The 27,415-nt window shown below is 34.7% G+C and overlaps 3 protein-coding genes across 6 annotated transcripts; 1 reads left to right on the top strand and 2 right to left on the bottom strand.

Moving 5' to 3' along the window:
• Window positions 1-805: 805 nt before the first annotated feature.
• On the bottom strand, window positions 806-18,829 carry LOC140757407 (tripartite motif-containing protein 3). 2 transcript variants are annotated; one of them, XM_073093091.1, is made up of 12 exons: window positions 18,301-18,829; window positions 13,321-13,430; window positions 12,119-12,756; window positions 11,387-11,627; window positions 10,961-11,123; window positions 10,309-10,485; window positions 9,321-9,424; window positions 9,150-9,235; window positions 8,642-8,800; window positions 7,817-7,949; window positions 7,184-7,443; window positions 806-6,596 (listed from the first exon to the last, which is right to left on the bottom strand). In XM_073093091.1, the coding sequence occupies exons 1-11, from the start codon at window positions 18,318-18,320 to the stop codon at window positions 7,196-7,198; spliced, it is 2,079 nt and encodes a 692-aa protein (XP_072949192.1). In that variant the 5' UTR covers window positions 18,321-18,829; the 3' UTR covers window positions 806-6,596; window positions 7,184-7,195. The 2 variants fall into 2 exon arrangements, with proteins under 2 accessions (XP_072949192.1, XP_072949193.1); XM_073093092.1 differs by having other exon boundaries at window positions 7,192-7,443.
• Window positions 13,644-24,937, top strand: LOC140757409 (cytochrome P450 CYP12A2). Of its 2 annotated transcripts, XM_073093093.1 has the most exons (10): window positions 13,644-13,661; window positions 19,229-19,315; window positions 20,133-20,293; window positions 21,036-21,172; window positions 21,450-21,562; window positions 21,651-21,767; window positions 22,319-22,594; window positions 22,938-23,097; window positions 23,623-23,835; window positions 24,138-24,937. In XM_073093093.1, the coding sequence occupies exons 2-10, from the start codon at window positions 19,251-19,253 to the stop codon at window positions 24,462-24,464; spliced, it is 1,569 nt and encodes a 522-aa protein (XP_072949194.1). In that variant the 5' UTR covers window positions 13,644-13,661; window positions 19,229-19,250; the 3' UTR covers window positions 24,465-24,937. The 2 variants fall into 2 exon arrangements, with proteins under 2 accessions (XP_072949194.1, XP_072949195.1); XM_073093094.1 differs by lacking the exons at window positions 13,644-13,661; window positions 20,133-20,293 and having other exon boundaries at window positions 18,851-19,315.
• Window positions 24,885-27,415, bottom strand: Mettl2 (methyltransferase-like protein). 2 transcript variants are annotated; one of them, XM_073093097.1, is made up of 4 exons: window positions 27,026-27,415; window positions 26,387-26,539; window positions 25,491-25,925; window positions 24,885-25,249 (listed from the first exon to the last, which is right to left on the bottom strand). In XM_073093097.1, the coding sequence occupies exons 1-4, from the start codon at window positions 27,205-27,207 to the stop codon at window positions 24,937-24,939; spliced, it is 1,083 nt and encodes a 360-aa protein (XP_072949198.1). In that variant the 5' UTR covers window positions 27,208-27,415; the 3' UTR covers window positions 24,885-24,936. The 2 variants fall into 2 exon arrangements, with proteins under 2 accessions (XP_072949198.1, XP_072949199.1); XM_073093098.1 differs by having other exon boundaries at window positions 27,177-27,412.

The following is a 27,415-nucleotide window of genomic DNA, read 5'->3' as shown; positions in this document are numbered from 1 at the left end:
TAATATAGTAATTATTATTATTTTCATTTAACATAATGGTCTCTGGCCGTGTTGTTAGTCGTGTATTCTATAAATGCATGTAAGGTACTAGAGGCAGTGGTGGTGTATTTGATTTGCGACATACATTGAGTTGTTACGTAACTACTGCTAAAACGTATAATTAGCTAAATCAGTGTTCTTCAACATATTTTCAGGGTAGGGTTTTACAAGTGAATATTGGTCTAAAGCGTACTTTATATATTCTTTTACTGCAATCCCAGATAAGTCAAGCAAACATTTTAAAACGTACTACGTAATTTTATATAGGCTTACATATTGCCTATTTAAAATCAGTAGAGCGTTTATATGGTTTGTTTCAATGATAGCCCCGATAAATAGTTTGAAAAACATTGAATAAAATAAGGTATGAAAAGTGTAGGTACATTAAACATTGGAAAATCACAGGAAAATTATGCTTGTATAACACTAGCGTGTCGTTAAGGTATTCAACTATTGTAAAGGTAAACACATCACTGCAAAAACTGAGGCACAAAACTGGTATATTACATACTGGTACACTACTAGACACTAATGCTGTTCAAGTTCATACAAGTAGTTTCTCAAAAAGCATCAGTCTCTTCAAAACAGACAATTTAGAGAAAAGTAAGATATTATACTCTCTCCTTAAATTTCTCTTACGAATATTGTCGACCGCAATTATTGAGAAACTATTCTTACATATACTTTCCAGAGGCATAATTGTATTAAAAACTATTTTACATATTTTTCCGAACTACCATATCCGGGAAATTCTTCCCTTGATGGTGATAAGATGTATGCTTGTCTAGTTAGTATAAACTCTGTTTTAATACTTTCTGGGTGTACTTTTAGAAAACTAAAGTATTAAACTATCATCTTAGTTTATTGTAAATTAAATTCTGTGAAAAACAAAGTTGTAAATGTTACGGTAATTTGAAGAATATGCAAAATAATTAATACATTTCTGCCTCTTCATTAAGGCAGTAACAGTAAGACAAGTAATAACAACATAGAACGGACAAACACTTTCCAAACGTGGAATGTTGCAGATTTTGGAAAAGGATAGTGATTTATTTTCTACTTTCAAAAGTTATAGTTTTTCAGCAATATCCAGCCAGCTTTATCGTAGTAAAAAAAGGTTATAATTTGTCGCAATCTTATTGTTCGATTCTCAAGCAGTGTTAGTAAGACAAAATCGCAGCAAATATTGAAATTATTTACCGATATAGCCGGCTACACAATATCGCTGATATATTAAAAATATATTCCATTTTCTACGAAATTTAGATATTTCAAATACCTACAGATTGAGATTTGAACGGTTCATCTTTATACAATATTTTGTAATTATAACGCAATCGAAACTTAACAATTTCTTTATACATTCAGGGTGCGGCAACCAGTTTTAAAAGAATATTTATTTAACAAGAATTTCAACACTATTTCTTAAGGCTACAAGTCTATATTCACAATGGCATTGTCCTTCTTCCGGATATTTTGTTAATTCCTATATATTTTTTGTATTATGCAACATTTTATCGCCAATAGTTAAAATCTAAAAATTATGAGCTAAAAGCCTCAATAATTAATACAAAATTGATGCATGTAATTACAATATTAACATGTATACACAAGTGATCCATACACTTCACAGAAACATTTAACAGTTTTACAGAATATTCTGTAATCGAAAAATATGTTGATCTGAACACAAAGTTTCGAGTGAATGGTAAAATATTAAAATAACTTGTTCAAAAACTTACGAAAAACTCAATTTATTTTGACTTCTACTTACTGTTTTGTCGTTTACAGAAATTTTTATTCGAGTACGCCATAGTGTCAGAGCACAATTTTCTGTAGCCACAATATTAACAATAAAATACATTTTAATTTAAGTAATATTTAAAGTATATTGAAAAAGCTTGTAACAAATATTTTTGTTGCTATCGGTGGTACCATCATATAATGCGTTCGAATTCATAAATCAAATTTATCTGTATTTACATTACTGACTATAGTTAAGTTGTTTAAACTGACCATAATTTTAATCAAAAGTATTCACTAAAATCAAAACGCCAAAATTTTCTGAGAAGCTCAAGTATAAAACAAAGTATATTTTAAACGTTAATCTTTTTTGTTTTCTTTATATGGAGTTAAAATTTATGATTTAACTTTGTAATTTAGGTACACGTCATGGTAAAGTGAGCAGAAACATAGGCCCAATTTCTTATATAATTTTAAATCGCGTAAATACTTACTATAGAATTCAATAATCTAATTTTCTTTTTTGTAATCTTTCATAGACGTCCAATCTACAAAAATATTTCTTTGTTTTTTTTTTTTATATAAATTGTGCGCTAAATAATTCCTCTAGCAGGTCATCCTAATTTTGAACAGATTTTCACAAGAAGTTTGTTGTTTAAGTCAAATTTGATTATATAGAGTAATAAAAACGTAATTTGCATAAATAATATGAAGAATATTTGTATATCTAAATTTAAATATTCGAGGTGAATTTCAATCTGTAAAAATGTTTAGATTTTAAGAATAATTTTGTTGTTACAAACAGATAAAATAAAAAAATAAACAGATTGACATGAACATTTTCTATGATTTGAACCTCAAAGAAGAACCCGGAAGTATTACAGTCGTATCATATCTACACTTGACATTCGCAACACTTGAGATAAAATCGACAAAGTCAATGCTACATAAATTACGCAATGCAATTACATCAAAGATAAGTGTTTCTTCTGTAATTTATTATTATACCTAAACTCTAGCAAAATGGAAGCTTCAACAATGTGATATGGTGTTATCGTACTCATTGAGCAAACGTTGTTTAAGATATTATGCATGTCTAAACGCATCACGGGACACAAACAATTATAAATTTTACAAGCTTGGCTGGTGTGTTGTATGTATGTACATTCTGAGTATATACTTCTTGTATTTTTGTACATACTTTAATCAGTTCTCAACGAATGTCCAACCAGTGTGTTAAGCCAACAAAGGATTTTTTAAATATCAAAATTGAGTTTGTGAGATTGAAAGTCTGAACCCCAAGTTTCCCAAAAGTGTGGTTCAAACTAATAGTAGTATTGAATTAAGGGGTCGGTTACCATATACCAACATGAGTCATAGTTATGTGGTTCTAAACTCAATCCCAAAACCACTTCGCCGGATGGATATACTACGGCCTAAGCTCTCCCATTCTAAGATATGCCTCTGCAAAGAAATGAGACAATAATGAGTTAATGTTAATGATATCTGTGCCATATTCGTAATCGATGTTCATCTAGACATACATAATATCTGTGTCACTAGAGTTACAAATGTAACAAATAACAAGTAGTGTGAATAAATAATTATGTGGTATCCAATTACAAACATAACGTATTTACATAACGCGTTGTGAGATTTCAATTATAACGTGTATGGTTACAAAATTAAGGTAATTAAAGTACAATTATGAACACAAGTGCGTTTACGATGACGCATATTTTTAGCGCCAATATTCATACTTTTTTAAATCATGAACAAATAGACCAACGCTTTAATGACAAAACTAGGCGCTAATAATCTGCCAACGTAGAAATTTCACATATATTTCTTACATAACGTTATATTCTTATTCAATAAATATAAACTATTGTTAGATCTTTTAAACTTTTCGCAAGGGCACTTGGGTTTAGTCGTTGGGTATACAAAACGTCCAATAAACCACAGTACAGCCTTTTAGTCAGTTGCCGGCACTTCGGTGCATATTCTATAAAACGTTGTTACTATTATGCAGAATTTAAACGCGGCTCTTAATATTCGGCATACGAGATATGTAGTTACATAACCCCATATGGAAATATATTTCTGCTAGGGCACTATTCAACGGGTATGAATTTAAAGTGTGTCGTAAAGAACGCCAATTTTTTTGCTTGTTACAAATTGCCATCATGTGAACTGCATTCTCTTTCGCTATTCGTTTTATTAAAGTCGTTTAACAAATTTGGCGACTAATGTTTGGCGAACGATTCATGTGCATAATGCCTGATATTTTTCTCCGACAAAAGCATCGCCTGATTTTTTTGTATGGTGTTGTTGTGTTCTGATTTGAAAACCGTCCCATATTACTCATACACGACAGTTCACATGGCTCTTAAATTTACGTGGCATTGCTAGTTTTTCCAGTGCGAAATTAAGATCTTACAATTAATTTTAGAATTAAATTTATGATGAATAGGTACAATTTCAATACTTAATTTCTGTACAATTATTTCCTTACACTGAACATAAATAACATTAATTTGCGTTTTAACTGTTTTAATAAAATATAATATGTAAGCTAGAGAACAAATTTGCGATTATGCCACGAGGTCAATGAACGCAATGTCAAATAGACAAAGATGTAAATGACCAGACAATTAGTATGTACTTGAAGACTTTGAAATGTCATTCACGAAGTAAATAGGTTTATGCATGGAAACCGTGCAATATTACAGTAAAAACTTACAGACTTATAAACTGCACCAAAGCAAAAAGTAGGTGACTAATTTATTATTAAAACTATTTTTTAAGTAAAAGTTGTATGTTTCAAAAATCTCGTTATCGTCGTTATACTAGTGTCCATACTTACATACATTATCCATATATACAAGTAATACACGTTTCCTTCATAATTATTTTTGGTAATTAGTCTGTTTCTTACAAAACAGTCCATGTAAAAACTTATTTATTTTTTAAGAATGAAAATTTAATGCAAGGTATTTATTTTGAAAACATTCAGAACAGTTGTTATAACACCAAATAAGTTTTGTTTCAAATCAAATGTAAAAAACTTATACAGATTTTTATTGTTTGCTTCTTGTTTGTTTCGATTGAATTTTCAACTTTCAAAAAGAAACGTCTATTCAATATGCACACTGCATCACGAATAATGTAATCACGTCTTTTTATCTCTTTTGATAATAATTTATACTGGAACAAATGCGTTGCCTTAATGCAGTTTATACGTCCGTTGATTAAATACGCTTTTAAGATTTCTTCCTTCCCATCTGCATCCCATTTTTGTTCGTAAAGTAAATAGTGTTTCATGATTTAGACCTTTTAATAAAATACTCACGAAGAAACTCTTCTCCCAAATTTAAAATACTAAATATTAAATACGTTTATTAATAAAAGTTTCTTTAATTTTTTTCTTAAAATTAAGTCGCTTAACGATTTTGTGTTTCATATTAATGATAAATAATGATAAAAATTTAGTCCTAAATGATATTGAGTAAGTGTTAATTCGTAACGTAGTAATTTGAGAAGTATTACAAGACCACTGATGATATTTTTAATGATAAATAAATTATCATCATAATTTAAAATTCGAAAAAAAATCAGTAAAATAGGAACAAATTAGAGATACGTTCCAATTGAAAACAAAGTCGTTACCTTCTTAATTTATATACAATAATTTAAGTAAGTAGTGTAGTGTATATTATGTATATTGTCTTAAGTCGTTGGTATAATACGCATTAACATATTTGTCACGAGTCGCGTATTGTCGTTGGCGCGGCAATACAAATTTCCATGACGACAAATATTTATTTCAATAATACATAAATGCGTTCGTCATCTGACTAGTAACGTCGAGATTGCCAATTAACTGAGAAAAGGAAAAAATACACTTGATAAGTCACAAATAATAATGGCCGGTTCATATGACTCCAGTGATACAATCCAACACTTGGAAATCGCAAATAGTAAATAAGCTTGCAGTCGAACTGGTGATAAGGTTGTATAGGAGACATAGTAATTCGTGTGGTTCTAACTAAGCCTTTCCGGCCTTAATTAAGGACTGAAAATATTCAGATAATAATCAGGGGTGATAATAATCAGGGGTTAATTACAGATGTCCATGGGCTGCAGTTGCTACTGACATTTAGACGTATATATTGTTTTCTCTCCTACTGTATACTGGATGCTATATAGAATGTGGAGGAAATACTAGAATAAAGGTTTATGTTTTATTCCAGCGTGAATGGCACTTAAAAAAATTGGTTTGACTGAAAACAATCACGCTTCACAATCAGCAATGCTTCCCGTGAATCTTAATGATTCTGACAATTATTATTATTTTAATTCGAATGTTTGTTCATTACTTATTCTACTAAACATCTTGGTTAAGTTGATTGAAATATTAGACTCTTAGGTCTAGCGCTGGATTGCCTCACTGGACCACAACTATTATAACATAAACCGATACAATACAAAATGACATCAGCGAACGCAGACATCGAAAAAAAATCAGTCACAATTTGTCAAATGAGTCGAAATTTCGACACGAAGATAAAATAAAAAAAAAATACTAAAAATAACGCAGTAAAACTTAAAACGAAATAAATACTGTAAGTACTACGGATATCGCCGGCGGTGACGTCACCGGCCTCACTTTGGTACGAGTTCGTCCCTCGCAGTCCGAGATTATGGCCAACGGTTCGATTTTTCAGTTACAATATTGGACTAGCATGAAATTCGATTACAATACGCCTTCCCTTCCAGCCACGATGCGTTGCTATTCCAGTTTCTTTGTTCTTCTGCAAAATATAAAGGAAACGTTATTAATGATTCAAGCAGGAAAATTTATTTGTTAAGAGTTTTTAGGTTGTGTAATGTATTTGTTACTAATTTTGGTTTTCATTGTGGCAATTACCGTGTGAATATTTACCGTGGTCAACAGCGCGTGCAGCGAGGGGGGTGGCTAGCAATCAACGTAGTCACCATAATACATTCGCTCCAGTCACTAGTATATGTGGGTTTGAGCAGCTAACTCACCGCAGTTAAGAGAAAGGCAAGATTAGGTGAGGGTCAGTTATCGTGGTCACCAGCAATTTGGTGCGGATGGGGGTGATTAATCGCAGGTATCAGCAGGTGAAGGGCAGCGTTACACTTATTACAGTCACCAACAAGCGTTGTATGGTCGGGGGTATTTACCCCAATCACCAGTAGCTCTTACTCGCCCCAGTCATCATCGGGTGCCGGGTGGGCGAGGTTATTCACCCCAGTCCCCAGCAGCACTTACCGCGGTCACCAGCAAGCGTCGGGCGGTCTAGGGCTTTCACCTCAGTCATCAGTAGACAACAGGCGGGTAAAGGTCATTCACCTCAACCCCCAGCGCACTCACCGCGTCACCGCGTCACCAGTAGGCGTGCAGCCGCAGACAGTCGCCCGCGAGGTCGGCGAGCAGCGCGCGGCGCGCGGGCAGCAGCGCGAGGCCGGCCACGCGGCGCGGGCGGCGCTCGGCCAGCTCGCACGCCGCCAGCACGTGCCCCGAGCGCGCCTCCAGCACCACCAGCGCGGGCCGCCCGCGCACCGCCCGCACGCACACGATGTGCCACCCGTTCTCCGTCGCCTCGAGCGCTATGCCGCCGTAGCCGCCACGACCTAACATGTGACAAATAAAACAAATTGTATTAATTTTAATATAATAGATATATGATGTTATCTTATCGTCTTGCGGACGCGACCGAATTCTTCACCGAGACTCATTCTTTTGATCACAAAAACATACCTTATATATATTTTTTAATATAAAAGAATGAGATATGCGGTAATAATATAAATATAATAAAGGTATAAAAAAGGGATTGCGATTTACGCGATCGAACGCGTTCACATATACTGATTTCGAAATTTATTTTTATAGTACAAATAGCAAAAAACATTATTAACTTTGATTTTGGTAAAATAAATTAAATACGAAGTGAAAAGATATTAATATAATATTTATTTACAATAATATGAAAATGCTTTTTACCTTTCGGTACAGGCGCTAAAGTAGTCTGCAAAATTCCTTCCGCATTATAAACGCGCACGGCTACATCAGCTATTACAATTAGATCCTCTGACAGCGCCAGCCCTCCAACTAAACCGAGGTCACCATTGCCAATCTGTAAAAAAAATTAACACATTTTTTATGTAATCAACTCACGTTAATTAACAATAAGACAGCGATGCATCATAAATCAATAACCAAAATACAAAATAAATGGCAGTAAACTTACTGCCATTTATTCCTTATTTTTTTCTTTCATTATAAACCGATATAATATGACGAAATTATCTGTTTATTAATTTAAAAAAAATGCAATAAAACAACAAAAGGACGGAAGTGCGCGGGGCACGTGATGTAACGTCGACGTCGGTGTCAACGCGAGCTCACTGTAAAATGTAAAATAACAAAAGAACGGATGTGTGCGGGGCACGTGACGTCACATCGAAGTCGACGACAATGCGAGCTCACAGTAAAATAACAAAAGAACGGAAGTGCGCAAGGCACGTGACGTCACGTCGCCATCGACGTCAACACGAGCTCACAGTAAAATAAAAGAACGAGAGTACGCAGGGTCACGTGACATCGACGTCAACGCGAGATCACAGTAAAATAAAAGAACGAGAGTACGCAGGGTCACGTGACATCGACGTCAACGCGAGATCACAGTAAAATAACAAAAGAACGAGAGTACGCTGGGTCACGTGATGTCACATCAAAGTCCACGCGAGCTCACTGTAAAATGTAAAATAACAAAAGAACGTGAGTACGCGGAGACACGTGACGACAGCTGACGTCACGAGGGCTCACCTCGCGCTCGATGTTCCCGTGCTCGTCGAACACGAACACGGCCCGCGCGCCGTTGTCGGCGACCGCGAGCCGCCGCGACGCGCCGTCCGCCGCCACGCACACCGGCTCCACCAGCCGCGGGGAGCGCACCGTGCGCAGCGTCGCGCCCAGAGTGTTCACCTGGCGAACGGTGTAATTAAGGCGAAACATTAGTGTGTTAATAGTACCTCAAGTAATGTTCGTGAACAAGTCTCATTTATTCATAGAACTTTAATGAAAATAAACTTAATAATTAGTTTTTTTTTTGGTTAGTATAAATGCAACTTTATTCACTGATGAAACTTTTGCTGCTGTTTCAAATTATGAAATATACTTTTGATGTAACAACAAACCTTTTTTATAATATTATTTGAACAAAAATAATGACTATTATTGTTCTTACACATTGTTTTTTTGTATAATAAAAGTTAGATACAAAAATGAACATCGTTTACGATATTTCTTTTTCATAGGTAAGATTAAATATTACCTCTGTAAGAGTTCTAGTCCTCCAATTGACCGCTACCACGCCATCCGCCGTTACCGCTATCCCTGTACAACTCCGACCCGCTAAACCTGAAAGTATATGGAAAAATAATTCAAATAACTGTACTAAATAAAAAATACAGTTTTATTTCATCAATTGGTACAAGAATTTTACCTTCATTTACAATGTGTGTTTTGAACGCAAACGTTTCGTCGTCTAACACCTTCACCCTCGAGTTGCCAGCATCCAGAACGTATATTTCTCGACGTTTGGGACACCTGAAACGTAAGTAAAAATAACATTCAGAATTTACATGCATATGTAGTCTTCTGTTAGGAGCACTATCAGTAAAAATAATGATAATATTTTATGACGCCTGTCTTATTGCCATGAAAATTAATAAAATCATTGAGTCACAATGATATAATCTGATTCACTCTTTTCCGTATTTATAAAGGAGAATTGATGTTTTTAGCTGCTCCGCGTAGCAGTAGACGATAAAGTAGTGAAATTCTATGGGAATCAATTTTGTACAAATACGATTTGAATTTTGAAAAGAAAATAAGTAAGGAAATAAAAATAGTAATATACATATAACAGGAAGATCAATTTGACTATACTTTCTATGAAAAATTTTTACCCGCACATGACTTATAAAGCACGTTTATCTTTTTTTTATAATATAGGAGTAGCAGACGAGCATGCAGTCCACCTGATGGTAAGTGGCTACTGCTGTCCATGGACATCTGTAATTAACCCCAGATAGGATTAGATTTTCGTACCTGAGGTCGGCAACAGTTGCGCCGCTATCCCAGAGGACTAAACTGGAACGCCTCAGAAAAGCCTGTCTCCCGTACCACCCTTCAAAACGGAACACAGCAGCGCCTAACACTGCTGTTATTAGTTAGAAACAGATGAGGCGGTGGTGCCGCCAAAGTGGAACCACAAAGGGTTCTACCACCTTCTACCTGTACTAGGCTATTTATACTTCTTATGATCTTATACTTAGTTCTTGAATTTTGAAGTAAAAATATTTGAGTTAATGTGAATTCGTTTTAAGGTACAAGAGAAGATTATTTTTAATAGATATCATTATTTGGATGTGGCGGTGGTGCCGCCGGATTGGAACCATAAAGGGTTCCACCGCCTTCACGCTCGTTACCTAGCGAGCGCCACCGGCTGGCTGAGCTGCTCCTTGCCGGTGCCGCGCGCGCCCCACACGCGCAGCGGGGCCGCCACCGGCGCCACGTGCGCGCGCAGCGGGGAGTCGCGCACGCCCCGGGAGAACACCAGCACCCGCACGCACAGCGCGCCCGACGCCCAGGGACGCATTGTGATCCTGGAAATTATCATGGATCATATAGAAGTGGCTGTAATCCTTTTTATGTTGAAGATACTTGGGTCATTCTACGTCAACGTCTAGGTAAGTTTTTAGTTTTTAATCTTTTTATCTTTAACAATACCATGAGTTTATTTTTGCCTTAAAACAGCAAAGTAACGTTGCTGTCTTGATTTTAAAGGCAGACACCCTTCTTCTACGAGTTTTTCAGTCCTATGGATTACATGCGTTAATGTAACTTATGTGATCCATTTCGGATAAAGCTTCCGTTTTATAAGAAATTGGATATTATTTTTACGGCTTCCATTACATAATAATGTTGTATAGGAATTTTTGGTAAAAACATTTGTCATATTAAATTGTTATCACTGTTTCCATTTCACCCATGACGCAATGGCGAAAATGTGCAAATTTTATATTTAAAAATTGCCAGATTAGCAATAAGGCACAGTTCTCTACTTATAAATTCCCTTACCTATAGAGTCCAGTATCGAGATCCGTGACAGTGCAAGCTAAGGGCGAATCGTCGAGGGTAGCAGCGGCGGAAACAGGATCCCCGCCGGTGCTGCGCGCCTCGCCGTGGTAGTCCACCGTCCGCAACACCACTACCACTTCCAGCCCACATACGCACAAGGATTCTGTAGACAGATAGTTCATTATCATAATGGTTGGAATTTTAATAAAGATGAACAAAGATGATGAGTTTTACAAAAATAAAAGGATGTAAATATGTTCCATAAGAAAAGCTTGAAACCCGTGCATTCACTTCGTACGAACTCTTTGCACATTTCGTGAACATATGAGTATGAATAAAACCTTATAGGCGAGCTCTATAATAGCAAAGAGTATGTTTGAACAATAGTAGACAATCTATCAAAATCAGAAATAATTGTGATCTTACCCAGCTGCAAAGTGCACAATCCAGGGAAAGTGGTACTCGTTCGAACTCTGCCCAACTCCGCCAGCGCTTCAACGAAGCGTTGTTGCGCGTCGTTATGCGCGAAGTCGACTGCCAAGAAGGCGTTCTCTCTCGGCTCCGCTAGCGCTGCAGCATCGCCTAGTCTCGCACCGAGCGCTGCGGCCCGACTGCTCACTTCGCGGACTTCCACTTGCTGCTGGAGACCTGAACACTCCGCTTCCACCTGGAATTAAAACAAGCAACTGATTAGCAAACATGTTTTAATTTTCTTTTATGTTAATTTGGAGTTGGTGTCAATATCAAACACACATTTTTTACATTGTGCCATATGTCTTTATCGTCAAGTCAATAATTTATTTGGCATTTATTTCATCTATCGCCCAAATTGAGAAGACATACTTTTCCAATACCATAATTACAGACGGTAGTAGCGACGCTTGGCGCCGGTAATTACGGACAGCTTCGCGCTAGACAGAATCTTGCAAATAAAAGGCATCAAAGGTGCCTTTAATTTGTGTTTGTTCAGTAATTTTCTGTTCTTTGGAAATAGGGCAGTGAATAAAACAAGCAAAGGCTAACCTATTTCTGCCATCTAATCAAAAAACTCAAATCAACCATCGCCCTCAACCAATACAACAACTTCCACCAGAGGGCGTTCGCAGCCTACTTTAAGAAAAACGGATCAACCTATGAATGCAAATCGGTAAAACGTACCTTTGCTTTCTCAGCATCGATTAACTTCAACTGTTCTTCTAACAACTTTCGCTTATGTGTGGCAGCGGCCGCCGCAGCCGACTTCAGTTCGTTGTGACGCTTATCTAAAGCAGCTCGGAGTTCGTTGAAGTGTCTGTCTATCGCTTCGTCCGCCGCGGTGGCAGCCGCTTCCAATCTCCGGAGCTCACTGGCCACCGCTTCCCTCGCCGACCCGAGCTTGCTGAGGCACTCGTTGGCTCTATACAATAGTATCTCGGACATTCTCTTCAAGGCTATAGAGAAGGGTACAACGGTGTGGTCACAGGGCGTGTCACTATGCGGTCCGTCCGCGCAATGCCTACAGAAAACGCAATCACAGGTTTCACAGAAGAGTAACTCCCGGCCGGGATGGGAACTGCACTGGGGTATGACCTCTCTGCGCTGTCTCGCCATTAAATCTAGAAGCTGGTTGACCAAGAATGAGGGCGGTAGAGCCGGTACGCCGCCACGTGGGATCGTGATGAGTTCGCGGCAGATCGGGCATCTGAAACTCCCTGCGTCCCTGGTCTGTGAGGCAGCTATCCGCGTGAGACAGTGCAAGCAGACTGTGTGTGAACACGGCAGTAGCTTCGGTGTATGTTCTCCACCATCGTAAGTGCCTGGAAACAAAATACAATACATTTTTATAAAATAATAGCGCATCTATACATTCATATCCAATACGCTATAGAACAAAAACACTCATACATTTATTTGTGCAAGAAATCGCTCCCAAAACTTCATCGAAACAGTAACAATAGATTAATCACAACTCGGTTATTAAGGAGATTGAAAACAGTAATGTTATTGTTTCCTGTTTGCCTGGCTCACACATAAATTCTAAATTTATGTATCGTTTAGATAACTTCAATTTATTAAGGATGTTTATAAGGAGTACGTACTGAGTATGAAGTATATCATACGTTAAACTGTAATATAACACTTTATACATTTAAAACTTAATGTAAAATAACACATCGGTTATGATTAAATTTCAAAGGTACGTTAAAATGCGTAATAATCAAAAATTTTCATAAACATAAATGACATTAGATTACATCGGGAATCGAACCCATTTCAACGACAAATCACGCAGCCGCCAAAAAACAAATAACTGAGTATTTACGAACATAACACAGTGCGTTATAGTGCTTATAAAATAAAATAGAATGCAGTGTACTAACATAGACATGTGCCACACGTGAGGAAGCTCTCGTTAAAGTCCTCATAGTTGATGGAGACGGTCTCGACGAGCGTGGAACTCATGCTCGCCATGCCGACGCCCAGCCGTGAACTGTGGCACCATAATAATGCAAAATAAACATCGAGTATTATACATCCAACGGAAATGTGAATACCTAATGATATTACAATTAGAATACCTACACGATAATAAAAGGAAAACATTACTGCCAGTGCAGCAAATTTATATATACGGATCCGAATAGTGAAGTTTATACGCGAGTGGTATTAATTGTGATTGTACATAAATGTTTTGATTGTATGAGATCTGTATATAATGATGGTAAGTTTTGCAAGGTATAGCGTGATTACAGCTTCGGTTGACGTACCTAATGAGCAATTAATTGAGAAAAAATAGCCATCAATATTTTATAGGAAGTAGATATTTTTTGCTGTGGACTATACATTATCTTTACTATTTTATAATTACATACTCGTAATTATAAAACAATTTACAACTTGACTAGACAACTAAGACATAGGTAGTATGTAGGTAGGCACAGATTTTTTTCCAAATTTTGTTTTCAATAATATTACAAAATCAAGAGAAGAGAGTTTTATGTTAATATTTTTAAACAATAATTAAAGTATTGCATTTTAATCATAGAAAATAAAATGCAATATCATAGAAAATTGGAAATTATAATTATTGATATCTCCTCTTCATACCTCCCAGTCTGACAATAACACATGTAAATACATAACATATGTATACTTATACCAACAAATTAAAGAGCAGATATTGAACATGTACTAATAAAATTGTGGCTTTGAACTATTATTGTACTTGCATCTTTGCCCATTTGTGAGAATTTTACAAGCCACTTACATTAATGTGTAAAATACCTTCAGAGTCATTTTAACTTTCATTTAAAAATAATGTTTCTTTAATTATGGAAATAACTACTTATTCACTAAGTAAAATTGTAAGTAACTTTTGTTATCAATCCAGTACTGTCCCACTGCTGGGCACAGGTCTTCTCTTAGAATGATAAGGATTTAAGCCATAATCTACCAATGCTGGCCAAATGCAAATTGGGAGACTTCCCACGTCTTTGAGAATATTTTTATGAACTTTTGGGGATTTAGTTTTCTTCAGTATGTTTTCCTTTCCCGTTATAGCAAGTGATAATTAATTTCTTATACATTTTGAAAAATCACAAGTGCGTGCCTGGAGTTTGTCCCTCAAACAAGATGATTGAGAGGCAGAACTTTAATCACTAGACTATCCCTACTTTTAATCAATTTAAAAGTAAAAAAAAAACTACATAATAAATAAACTATAAAAATACAATATCATATTTATTCAAGAGATAGACAAAGCCTTTTGAACCAGTAATGATTGTTTATTCAATTTATACTCACTGTCAAAATAAACAAATAGATCACAAAGCAAACAATTTGCTCTAGCTGTATACTTGTAGGTACAACAAAACATATCAGTTTAATTCAATGAACCAGATGACAGCAATTAAAGTTAGCAAACAATGATAAAGGTTTATACATATTGAAACATGCACATGTCTTTAATACTTCAAACAATTTGCTTTAATAATTGCTAAAAAATATTTGTAGGTATGTATAATAGTTCTGGAAAGGTTTGAAGACAAATTTGGGTCCACTGAGAGGTACCATTGTTATAACTAGTTCTAGCATGATTCAGTTCTGTGGTGGGAGGGAGTGGATGCTAGGTGGCTTATATTTGATGCAACTACAATACAGCCACAATCCCAGGGGAAGGTCACAAAGGTCATGACCCCCCAAAACAGTTGAGTTTGACTCACACTTGGTTAGATTTTTTTTTGTGGGGAACCCATGCATGGATTCCTCTCTGCTGCGGAGTAGGATAGAATATGCCAGACTTTAAAATAAATACTAAAATACACACATTACACATACATTTAAAGTACATTAGAAAAAAATTGTTCTAATTTAACCAAATTTCCTCTGTAAAAAAAACTTGTCACAATCGCGCCTACCAACAGAACAGCAGTTCTATATGGAGTTGTTTACAAGTATCCATAGATAGCAGTGATCACTTACCATCATGACTTCATGTTCATTTGCTACTTAATATAATATCTAATTGATACTAAAACTATTGCTGGAAAACAAATTAAGATTGCAACAAATTCAGGGATACGTTTTCACTTAACAAATTATAATCCCTTTGAAGATATTTAACATGCATTGATATATTTTATTCTAAATTTACTTTTATCTATAGCAAGACTAATTGAAATCAATGAAAGTATGTATATAAGTATTTAGGAATAGAAGATGCTACCAATAAGTTCTTCGACTTTATTTATATGGTCAAAGGTCACTTTTCTATACCTGTTCATTAAATAAGAATAATTGTATGTATAAATATATTTACATATACATCACTCAGGTCACGGTAATTAAGAAATCATACTAATGTAATTAAGAATATAAATATTTGCAAATATCTATGCAAATTTGTAACTCTTATTATTACAGGAATATGTTGTCATTTTAAGACATTTACATATGAAGAAGTATGAGATATAAAGCACATCTGTTTTAATAAGTTTCCCAATAGCCAAAAATGAGTTACAGTTAGAAGTATGTTTTCTAATCTCATAATGAACTAACAAAGTGTGGGAACACCTTGGCTTTACAGAACACAGAAGGGATTGTGTCAATTACAGGAGGCCTATGTCCAAATTTATTCTTAAAAAGTTTTAAGTGGTACCAAGAATACATTATAAAGATATTTAATTTCTAATATATCACAGAATATACATGCAAATAGTATCAATTAATGCAGTCTGTTCTCGGGCAGTTAATGTGAGATAATGCTGTGAGCTCACTTGTGACTCACCAATCATTGCAGATTGCTCTTGATTTATTCCATTACTTTCAATTGAATGTCCAAAAATGTTTTATTGCCCCATATACATAACTTATGGTGAATGCTGGATATTATTAACTTTGTAGACTGTGTCGAAGTATAGTAGTCAGAATGTTTTGTAAGCCTATATATATTTATATTTAGGATTTACTTGAATAAAAAATGGATTATTCAAGAAACAGAGAACTTATTCTACGTCACTTTAAATTATTACAATTTGAACCAATCTAGTTTATATCATCTAAAAGTAACCCTAAATAGGAACAAAGGACTTCTAGGACAAGAATACATTTTATGCTACATATTAGGAAAATGCATGTAGTAGCCTTTTAAAGAGGTAAGCAAGTTTTATAGTTTTAGAATATTTGTCATATAAATATGTTTTATAATTCATTATAGGGCACGATTACGATTCTTACGGCGCCAAAATTTGAATGCGGATCCTTATAGATCTCGACGAGACAAGACGAAAAGTAAGAATAAATTTTTTTGATATCTCGCTTAGTTTTCGAGATATCGATATTTAAAAATCGAAAAATAAAAAAAAAATATTCTTTTAATGATGTATTTCGATAGATTTTTGGAAAAGAAAACGAAAACAAAGAATAATTTTTTTTCGATATCTTGCTTAGTTTTCAAGATATTAATAAATACATTATTAAAAATGTTGGAATTTTATTGAAAAAAATTTTTGAAGATATATTTTATCCTTTATTATGATTATCACTATTATTATGATAATAATAATAATAATAATAAAAAACCTAACCTAACCTAACCTTTTTTTTTTTTTGTTAACGAGGGGGAAACCTTCAAAAGGTACCCGGTGCCGTGGGAGCGACACGGGGTTATGTGGGACTCTTACCGCACTAAAACCCCCCCCGGTGGCCGTCCTCGGCGCTGCGTAGAGGACTCCGGGATCTCCAACGGAACGCAACCGGAGTCCTCTTAGCGCTGTGCCCCGTCGGGCTCCGCCCAGGTGAGCTTGATACTCACCACACCGTCTGGTGTGCACGACGGTATACGACCACACATACCGCCGTCCTTCCCGGGGTCGCTGGCCGGGCGGTTTGAGCTCCCACTCTTGCCGTCCGCAACCCCGGAAGCCCCCTTTTAGTCGCCTCTTACGACAGGCAGAGGATACCGTAGCCCTATTCTGGTCCCGGAACTACAGGGACAAACCTAACCTAACCTAACCTAACCTAACCAATACCAACTCAAATTTCAATCACCTCTAACTTCGTTGTCCCTTGCCCGATTTCAAATTATTTTATACCATCGTACTCGTCTCAACGATACCTTTTCGCACATACTACTTCCGTTTCTCTCCGTTTTCTAAATTTTTAAATATAATTTTCTCCGTTTTTCAAAAATCTATTTTTGGTTTTTCTCATTTTCCTCCGCCGTTTCTTAACGAATTATCTTCATTTTTCTTCTACCGTATTCTGCACGTCCTCCCCTATCCGGAGATACCAGTCGCACCCGTTTCCGCCGCGCCGTTCCTCGGCAATTTCACTTTTAAAACGCAAAAAATCTAAATTTTCGAATAATTTTTGAGTATCGATATCTCGAAAACTAAGCGAGATATCAAAAAAAAATATTCTTACTGTTCGTCTTGTCTCATCGATATCTATACGGATCCGCATTCAAATCTTGGCGCCGTAAGAACCGTAATCCCCCCCATTATAGTACTAATGAAAACAAAATGTTATAAAAGCTTGAATTTTTATTATGAATTATGGATAAAATTAAATACTGATTAATTAGGTAGTAAATTAAATGGATTTCTTAATTTTATGCAGCTATATAGCAATAATACTATATGTTTGTAATTAATTAATGAGATTTTTAGATAAAGCTTAATGCAAAATAAATAGTGTATAAAAGTATTGAGTGTATTTTAAAAGCTATTAAATTATAGATTAAAGAGAGGAGTGAATCTATGTAGTAAGACTTCGTTGCTGTAGACTAATATGATCATGCGTGTATTGGAATTATTAGAATATTTTCCATAAAAATATACATAATGATTAGAGATACTTACAGAAAGGAGCAACAATACATGGACGAAAGTTCCGAGAATAACTCCAGGTACACTTATTTACTTATTCATATTCAGCACGCCTAATCTCGCTTAAAATCACTAGTTTACGATTTTATATATTCTAGTAACACAAGACATTTTCAAGTAAACTTAACACGTTAGCAAGCGTATACGATACTACTTCGCATGTATAATCACACAGGCACGATGTATTATGGACATGTATTTAAAATAAAATACTCTGGCCAATTTACCAAACAATACAAAGCGAAATGCTATTTCGTAATCGATCGATATTATAGGAAAACTATGATCGTGACAAAGAAATATTATTCCTAACTAGCCACATTTGTATTAAACTTAAAACAAGATTCGATATTCTCATCACTGAGCTACAAAAATACGTTTATGAGCCATTTTTACTTTTGATGTGTTCGTTTAAAATAGTTTTGTTTCCAAATATTTATCACAATCACAACTATTTTTAATGTCAACCTGTGTCAACCATTAACCTCTCCTAAACGTCAACTGTCATTCAGAATTACGCTAAATAAATGCATTCACTGTCTAGGCAAAGATTATTTTTTGTGTAAAGCCAGCGAGAACTATATTTTCGCCGTGAAATTACTTACTATTCGTATAATTAAACAATTAGTATTATACCTACAATATTTCAGGTGCGATATAAAGTTTGTTGTTATTCTCAACTAAATATTGTAAATGGTAACAAAGATTGTATTGAAATAATTGCGATCAACAAAGTCAAGGACGAATGAATTTATCTTTAGACACTTGGAGAATCACAAATCAGCCGTGTTTTTGTTGATAAATTTACAGAGTAGTTTATATGCATTAAAGCGTAAAACGAGAATACTGTTATATAAAGTATCATAAGTACATATTGACTAGTATAACATTTATTTTCCAGGGTTACTTTCAATACGAGTATAATGTATATTGCAAGTACTTATGGTTTTTCATATAAGTTATCAGGCCGGCTGGGGTATAATTATAGGTAAGTTATAATTTTGATAGATAAACATTCAATTTGTTTATATAAGTATTTTCTTAAATTAGAAAGATTTTTGAACAACTTGCTCAATCAAAAAATATAATGATGTACAACTAACCACATCGCACGCCGATTATTTTAAGGCTACTATAAGATAAATTTAATCTTATATCATATTTCGATTCTTGTAAAGATTTAATGTTAGCATCGGACTTAATATTTTATTGTTGTTGGCTGATCATGCATACTCCTTTGCCCTAAAACTATACTTGTAGTTCAAACTGGTTCCAGTGACCGGTAGAGACGTTTTCAATATTCAAATTATGGAGGGTAGAGGTAAGAGGCAGAGCAACTAACTTATGTACCTACGAGTATATGCGGAGTATATTCAAAATGGCGCTAGTGTACCAAAAAGTTATGAAATGAACTTAGCAGCAGTTGTATGGGTGCGCCATTTTTCTAAAATACATATTATTTAAATATATTAGAAACTTTTATTTTATATATAATGAATATAATATGTTTATTTTCATTTAATTCATGAAATAAATAAAAATATTATTAACTATAAAAAAAAATCCTTCATATCATTGAAAATAATGAGCAAAAACGAAGCATAGTTTCTTGGCGCTTTTTGAAAATTAACCCTCTTGCTACACAAACGCCACCTTAAATAAACGACTCAACAGACTATTTTGGATAAAGATGGCATTCCTTGCTTCTACAATCTATAATTAAAATTTAAAACAAGAAACAATAAGATCTAACATCGTAAGATATGCCCAGTAACGAAATAATTACAATATTAAAATGATTTCAGACGTAAGATTCAAAATGATCATGTTTATAAAGGTTTTCTTAGTCGTCTAAATAGTTTATCATATTCCAAACAAACCGGATCACCTAAACCTTTTAAATCGATACCAGGATTATCAGCATTGCCGCTGATTGGTCCATTGCATCACTTCTTACCTGTAATCGGTTAGTACTTTTTTTTATTTACAATACACAAATCCTTATCCTTACTAATATTATAAATCCGAAAGTAACTCTGTCTGTCTGTCTGGTTGTCTCTTCTTCACGCCTAAACCACTGATCCGATTTTAATGAAAGTTTTTACAAAGATAGTCTGAGACCCGAGAAAGGACAAAGGATAGTTTATATCCCGGAATTCCTACGGAATGGCGATCTAATATCGATAAATCGGAGAATCGATCTTTTGGACCCAAAACATCGATTATTTATTCGATATTAGTAAGGATCGAATCGTAAACTATGCATTTGATCAAATGATGATCTTTAGCAAAGTTGAGGGTACGAATTTAGTTTTATGTGTGTTATATTATTTTCTTTTAAACGCGGGCGAAGCCGCAGGCAAAAACTAGTAAAAAAATAATTTTCAATAAAAGATATAAAATTATGTACCTGTATAGAATTTTTAAATAAGCAATGTAGGGTATTTTGATGTCTCTTGTTCCAGTAGTTTCGGGACCGCAAGAGGGCTCCCCTAGCTGTAAGAGGGTTTTAATAAGTAAAATTCCTCATAACCATGTGTCACTCCTACTGCACCGAGTAATATTTAAAAGTTTCTTTCTCGTCCAATAAGAGGGTACTTTTACCTCAAAAAATTATATGATTTTGATGAATATAAGCGGTGATTTGAAAATCGTTTTAAATTTATATTTATTCAGACAGGTTTTTTAATTGCTTTTATTAATTTTAGGTACCGTCGGGGCAAATTTTAACATGTATAATTTGTCTAAAATTCTACATGAAAAGTATGGGTCTGTCGTCAAGATGGAAGGAGTTTTCTCGCGAGCCGATATGGTCCTTCTATTTGAACCTGAAGATTTTGAACAGGTTTTATACATGAATACTTAGTAAAGTAGTTTGCGTGCAAGCTATTTTGATGTTATACCTAATTTTTAAAAGAACGGAATTTAATGTTAAATTTTGTATCTACTTTAAACTGTAGATACTTGTTATATAACACAATGTTAAATTATTCTCGTTATGTTTTAACTATATGTACATTTTATTATAAATGTTAAAGAAGTGTAACTTAAAAAGGTGCCAAGATAAACTTCCCCTTTTATGCATATAGAAAAATACTTACATAATGTAAATATTAATACAGGTTTATAGATCGGAGGATATTCTTCCATTGAGGCCTGGTTTTGAAACTCTCGTGTATTATAGATCGAAGATGAGAAAATCTATTTATCAAGGCGTAGAGGGACTCACTAATGCGTCAGTATTACACGGTTGTAGTATTAAATGCTAAATATATACTAGAAATTAAACTAAAATGAAGTATTGATTACGGTGTGAATTTTAGACAGGGTCTGCAATGGCGAGATTTTCGGACGAAAGTAAATCCAGCTTTACTCAAACCTAAATTGGTCAAATTGTACGAACCGGCTCTTGATGAAATAGCACAAGAGATGGTTGCAAGGTATGTAACATACATAACAATTTATCATCCATCAGCCATATGAAATGTATCTTTGTATGTTGAGCATTAGCGTCCATTGATATGCCACCCTGATTGTTCTTGTCCTGAGCATTCAGCGATATGACCACAATTTTCAAATCGGGCAAATTGTCCGTCTAGGTATGACCATTACTCTTAGGTCTTTCTTCCCCACTTACTCGCACAATCTGGAATCCCACATGAGTTTATATGCATTACGAGCTTTTGCCCGCGGCTTCGCTCGCGTTACGAAGTAATATTATTAACTAAGAAGATTTATACAAACTTGCATCCCCTATTTTATCCCCTTTGGGGGTAGAATTGATCAAAATCCTTTCTTAGCGGATGCCTACGTCATAACATCTACCTGCATGCCAAATTTCAGCCCGATCCGTTCAGTGGTTTGGGCTGTGCGTTGATAGATCACTATGTTAGTCAGTCACCTTTGAGTTATATATATTTAGATTTAGAAAACCGGGGATGAAAATTTATATACTTAATTATAAACCATCAACATGATTTTTGCTTTACAGGCTAGTCAAAATTAAAGACGACGACTATCTCCGAAATAATTTTCATTTGGAAATGACGAAGTTGTCATTAGAATCTATAGGTCTGATTGGTTTGGGAACACGGTTGGGATGTTTCCAAGATAATCTCAGTCCTGATCACCCAGCGAGACAACTAATGAATTGTTCTAAAGATGTTTTAGATCTAGCTTTTAAAATAGAATTGTCACCAAGCCTTTGGAAGTACGTCTCTACTCCAAGTTTTAAGAAAATTATCAAAGTGTTTGATTTGCAGTGGGAGTAAGTACTTTTTGATAACATTAAATAAACGCTTTTTTCACTCACAGCCCCACACTAGGATTCCCTGTGTCGTGGGCGCCATGGACACACACATAGATAAATACACAAACACCCAGACCCAGGAACAGATATCTAAATTCATCATTTTAAATATCTGTCTGGCCGGGGATCGAATCCCTTTGCGCGTCAGACCGGTATAGTGACCGCTCCGCCACGCGGGTCGTCAAAATTAAAATTAATTCGATTCTATTTAGTAAACTGCTAGATTTATTTTGTTTATTTTGCTTAGTACAATTACATAAATAATTAGTGTTTTCTAACGCAAGATAATAAAATATTTCAGGGTGACTTCAAAATTCATCAACGAAGCTCAAAGAAAAATAAATGAGCGCGGTCACGATATTCCTGACGAGGACAAAAGTATAATCGAAAAACTGTTGGCTATTGATGAAAAAGTTGCTATAATGATGGCTAGCGATATGCTGTTTGCTGGCATTGACACGGTATTTATTTAAAAAATAATCATTAATACGTTAATAGGGGGGGGGGGGGGGGGGGGGTTGGTTGCAATAAAAAGATATGACCAATCTCTGTTATCTCCTCGGGCATAGGTGGCGCTAATGCTTAGCTACCAGTATGCAACTTTAGCAAAGGAACATCTTCGGCAGAGTTAGGTGATTATGCCCGGGGAGGGGGCGTGTTCCAACAGTCTCAGTTCGGAGCTTATATATGCTTATATATATTGTATGTTCCAAGAAGTCACCACATCACGCTTATAATAAAGTTTGGCTCTTACATTTATTACCACGCCTTTATTAGTTTGGGTTGTATGTATGTATGTATCTATGTAACGGAATCTTTGAACTCGATTTTTACCCACTTTGAACAGTCCGATTAATTTAAAATTTTGAACAATTATTAACAACATTACACACAGGATTGTCAGGAATCAGGATTAACGATTTTCCTTGTGCGATTTTAGCGTGGTTTGTAGTTTTTAAACTATGTATAATTATTTTCTTTTGTAGGTGGCATTTACTACAACTGCTCTTCTATATAACCTGGCCACAAACCAACGAGCACAGGATAAACTGCGAGAGGAAATACAATCATCTGATCAAAATAAGCGATATCTTCGAGCTTGTTTGAAGGAATCTCTGAGAATGTATCCCGTTATACAGGCTCAACTGAGGCGCACCTCAAAACAACATATCGTAGGCGATTACATTATACCAGAAGGGGTAAGAAACTTAAAATTTAACTATATATTAATTTATCGAGGTTAAAGACGCAACATCTAAATATCGTAAATTATTTTAAACATACAAGACTTGTTTTTCAATTAAGTCGTCATCGATACATAAAATCAAGACGTACATCTTTGAATAATGAAGAAATTAATAATTATTTCTTCATGATATCAATGATCTTCCCATTAGGTTATAGGAAAATGCTTTTGATCAACCACATGACCCAAACCATGTGGCTGACTTGGTCAAGTGGCTGGTATATTTTTATAAAAATATTGATTTATTATTTTCAGGTTGATGTCATAGCACCAAATGAATATTTATCGATGTTGGAGAAATACTACCCACGTCCTAAAGAGTTTATTCCGGAAAGATGGATTGCAGAAAAAACAGACCCCTTGTATTATGGAAATGCTCATCCAATGGTGACATTACCATTCGGATTCGGCATTAGAATGTGTATTGGGAGACGAATTGCTGAACTAGAAATAGAGACTTTTGTAAGAAGACTATTGACACACCTCAAAGTATCGTGGGATGGTCCACCAGTGAAGACTGTAACCAAAATCATGAATTCATTTGCATTACCATATCATTTTAAATTCGAATCTGTTAAATGAACTACAGTTAAATGTATGCAAATTGCACTTGACAAATTGTGAATTCTTGTTCTTTTTATATTATTTATTCTAGGCTAATAGTTGACATAATATGGATACCAGGCATGAATATATTGATAAGTTGACCTACATATACAAATGTGTATATATACATTATTTATTCATCTTTGGTCCATAATAAGCATTGGGATTGTTTAATTTATAGGGCGAATAAATAGGTAAGTTAAATGGGTTTTCTTAACAACACACACGCCACTTGTAAATAACTGTCACCGCAGAGTACAAATAGCTCAAAATTTGTTATTCATGCCTGGTATGGATATTATCTCGCACAATGTGTTGAAAGTTTAAGTATTAAGTTACGTGCACACATTTAACTTTAATTATATCAATTTACCTTTTAAGAAATGAGCCTTATAATATGCTTAAATTTGTAAATCAACTTTTATTTTCCAATAAAATTTATATTTTGTCATGATGGTTTTCTGTATTTCCCCTGTATCCAAATTCTGTACATGGTTAACATCTTCCCTCTATTTACTTGCAGCCTTCTATCTATTAAATTTTGCTCTTCTATAAACCCAGCTGTTTTGAACAAGTTGGTTATTTCTTCTTGGGTGAAGAAGTATACCAATGTGTTATCTCCTCGGGCATAGAAATTATCTGAGACACATCTTCCTTTCTTGAATCGTAGTTGGGCTAAATCGTACCGCCCATAGTCACGGAATACAACCAATCCCCCTGGTTTTAGATACTTGAATATATTGTTTATAACAGGTTGCATCCTGTAAATTAAAAAGAGCAAGTTCAAAACAAGTACTTCAACTAATTTGTGGTCAAGCCAATTAATTTGTGGTTTGTGTGAAATACAGAAGTTTAAATGGTGAAAATAAATAGCAGAACATTCTTATATCTATTGCTTTGACTGTGTCACTTATTTGTACCTTGTAAAAATTGTGTTAACTATGGTAAAGATATGTTACAAATTTTGAATATAAAAACCAATGGTATTCATTCTATACTTACTTTGTCGGATCAATTGCCGAAAGTACAAATATAAGTACTATAATATCCAGTGAATTTTCCTCAAATGGTACTTTCCATTCCGGAACAGTTGCATCCAAGACAAACACTTCACATCTCTTTGTGTCATACAGTTCACTCTCTTTAATAATATTAATAGCCGTTGAAGAAAAGTCACATCCATATATAAATAAGTTAGGATCATTACTGTATTGTAAAATGGGAAATATTGTATTGCCGACTCCGCATCCAATTTCAAATATGTAGCGTTTAGAATCTGACGTTTTGGAAATTTGATTCTCTGGTTTTTCTTCCTCCTTTGTACTTTCTCCAGATTTTATGTTTTCATTATTCGGAAATACCCGCACTGGAGCAGAAGTGTTATCTGGGGCCAATTCAGGGAACTCCGTGAATAGCCAATGACGGTCTTTGAAGAATCTGTAAATGTAGAAAGTATGGGATAAATAACTGAAGAGTTGAAACAGTTTGAAAAATAATAGTTGCAACACCATATCTTTAAAATTTTGGCCTGAAACTAGTAGTTGGAATGAAAACGAAATATACTTCAGTACATTTGCTGTAATGTATTATGATAAGCTTAGCAAACCAAATATGGAGATAACATTGATTGCAGTCTATCCAAGATTTACCATTTTCATCTCATTTTGTCTTTAATTTAATGTAGCTGAGTTGCTTTTAACCAAGACTTTTCTGTCGGTTTTTATATATCCTCTGAGAACAGTACTTCTTTGGGATAAAAGATACCCTATGTCCTTTTCTGAACCCCCCGAGAATGTGTGTACAAAATGTATACGTAATTAAGGTGTGAAGAAGTAGCAACAAACAAACTCACATTTACATTTATAATATTAGTTAGGATTATTGAAAGTAACACTTGCCTATTTTGGTGTATATCATAAAATGCATCCCAATGTTTGTCAGCATTCTCTTCCAAATCCTTCAGGGTATCTTCAGAGAATGTCACCATACTGTTCTGTTTGATTTTGTCCTCAGCAGCCTTTTCTTGCTCTTCATCCCATACCACATTGTCCCTATAAATTCAAAAGTGCAACTTATTAGAAGTGCATCCTACATATGTAAAATGTATATGTTAAATAACTTATTTTAATTGTGATGTATTTAGTTTCTTCTGGATAAGGTAATTAGATATGTCTCCATCCTTAGTAAGCATTGATGGGAACATGTAACCGATAACAATCAAAACAATCATCCAATGTGTAATAGACTGTAAGATTATCAATTGTTTAATCAAATAGAAGAGGAAAGCCTTGTATAATAATTGACTATAGAGAAAAAAGAACTATGAGAGAGGTATAGCATTCCACACAGGTCTTAAGATAATGGATGGTAAGTAGTTTAAATTAATAAGTATAAAGTATAATTAAGGCTAAGTACAGACAGACCACATCTTTAATTAAACATACAATACAAGAATATATTTTTGATATCTTTATTATTAGGTCTGACCTTACGAATTGCACGTATATATTATAATTTTTAGGGTAAAAATTATGTACCATGAATTAAAGAGATACAATTGTTGTTTATCTGTCAGATATCGTGAACCACCTGGAGGCTTTTTCCTGTGCCTCGTTTTTTCCAATTCTACTATTTTATCATCATAGCTTTTAAAACATTTATTTCTTGTCAAAAACTTAAATACAGTACCAAGCATTGTGTTTGAATACTTCGTCAGCATTTTCAAGTATTCTGTTGCCAAACTGAGGCCTTCTTTCAGGTTCCATTTATCAATCACACACGTTTGACACAGTCTTAAAATATTTACACATAGAAGACGCCTAAAGCCATGAAACTTATTCGTATACTCATAAATATTCCAAGAAACATGAAACACACGATTATAACCTTAAAAATATTTAATATTTACTTTACTTTGACAAATGACA

The sequence above is a fragment of the Epargyreus clarus genome, unplaced genomic scaffold (assembly GCF_041222505.1).
Source record: "Epargyreus clarus isolate Ecla_fem2 unplaced genomic scaffold, WU_Ecla_fem_2.2 ptg000004l, whole genome shotgun sequence".
NCBI lineage: Eukaryota > Metazoa > Arthropoda > Insecta > Lepidoptera > Hesperiidae > Epargyreus > Epargyreus clarus.
This window is presented reverse-complemented; position numbering and strand designations above follow the sequence as displayed.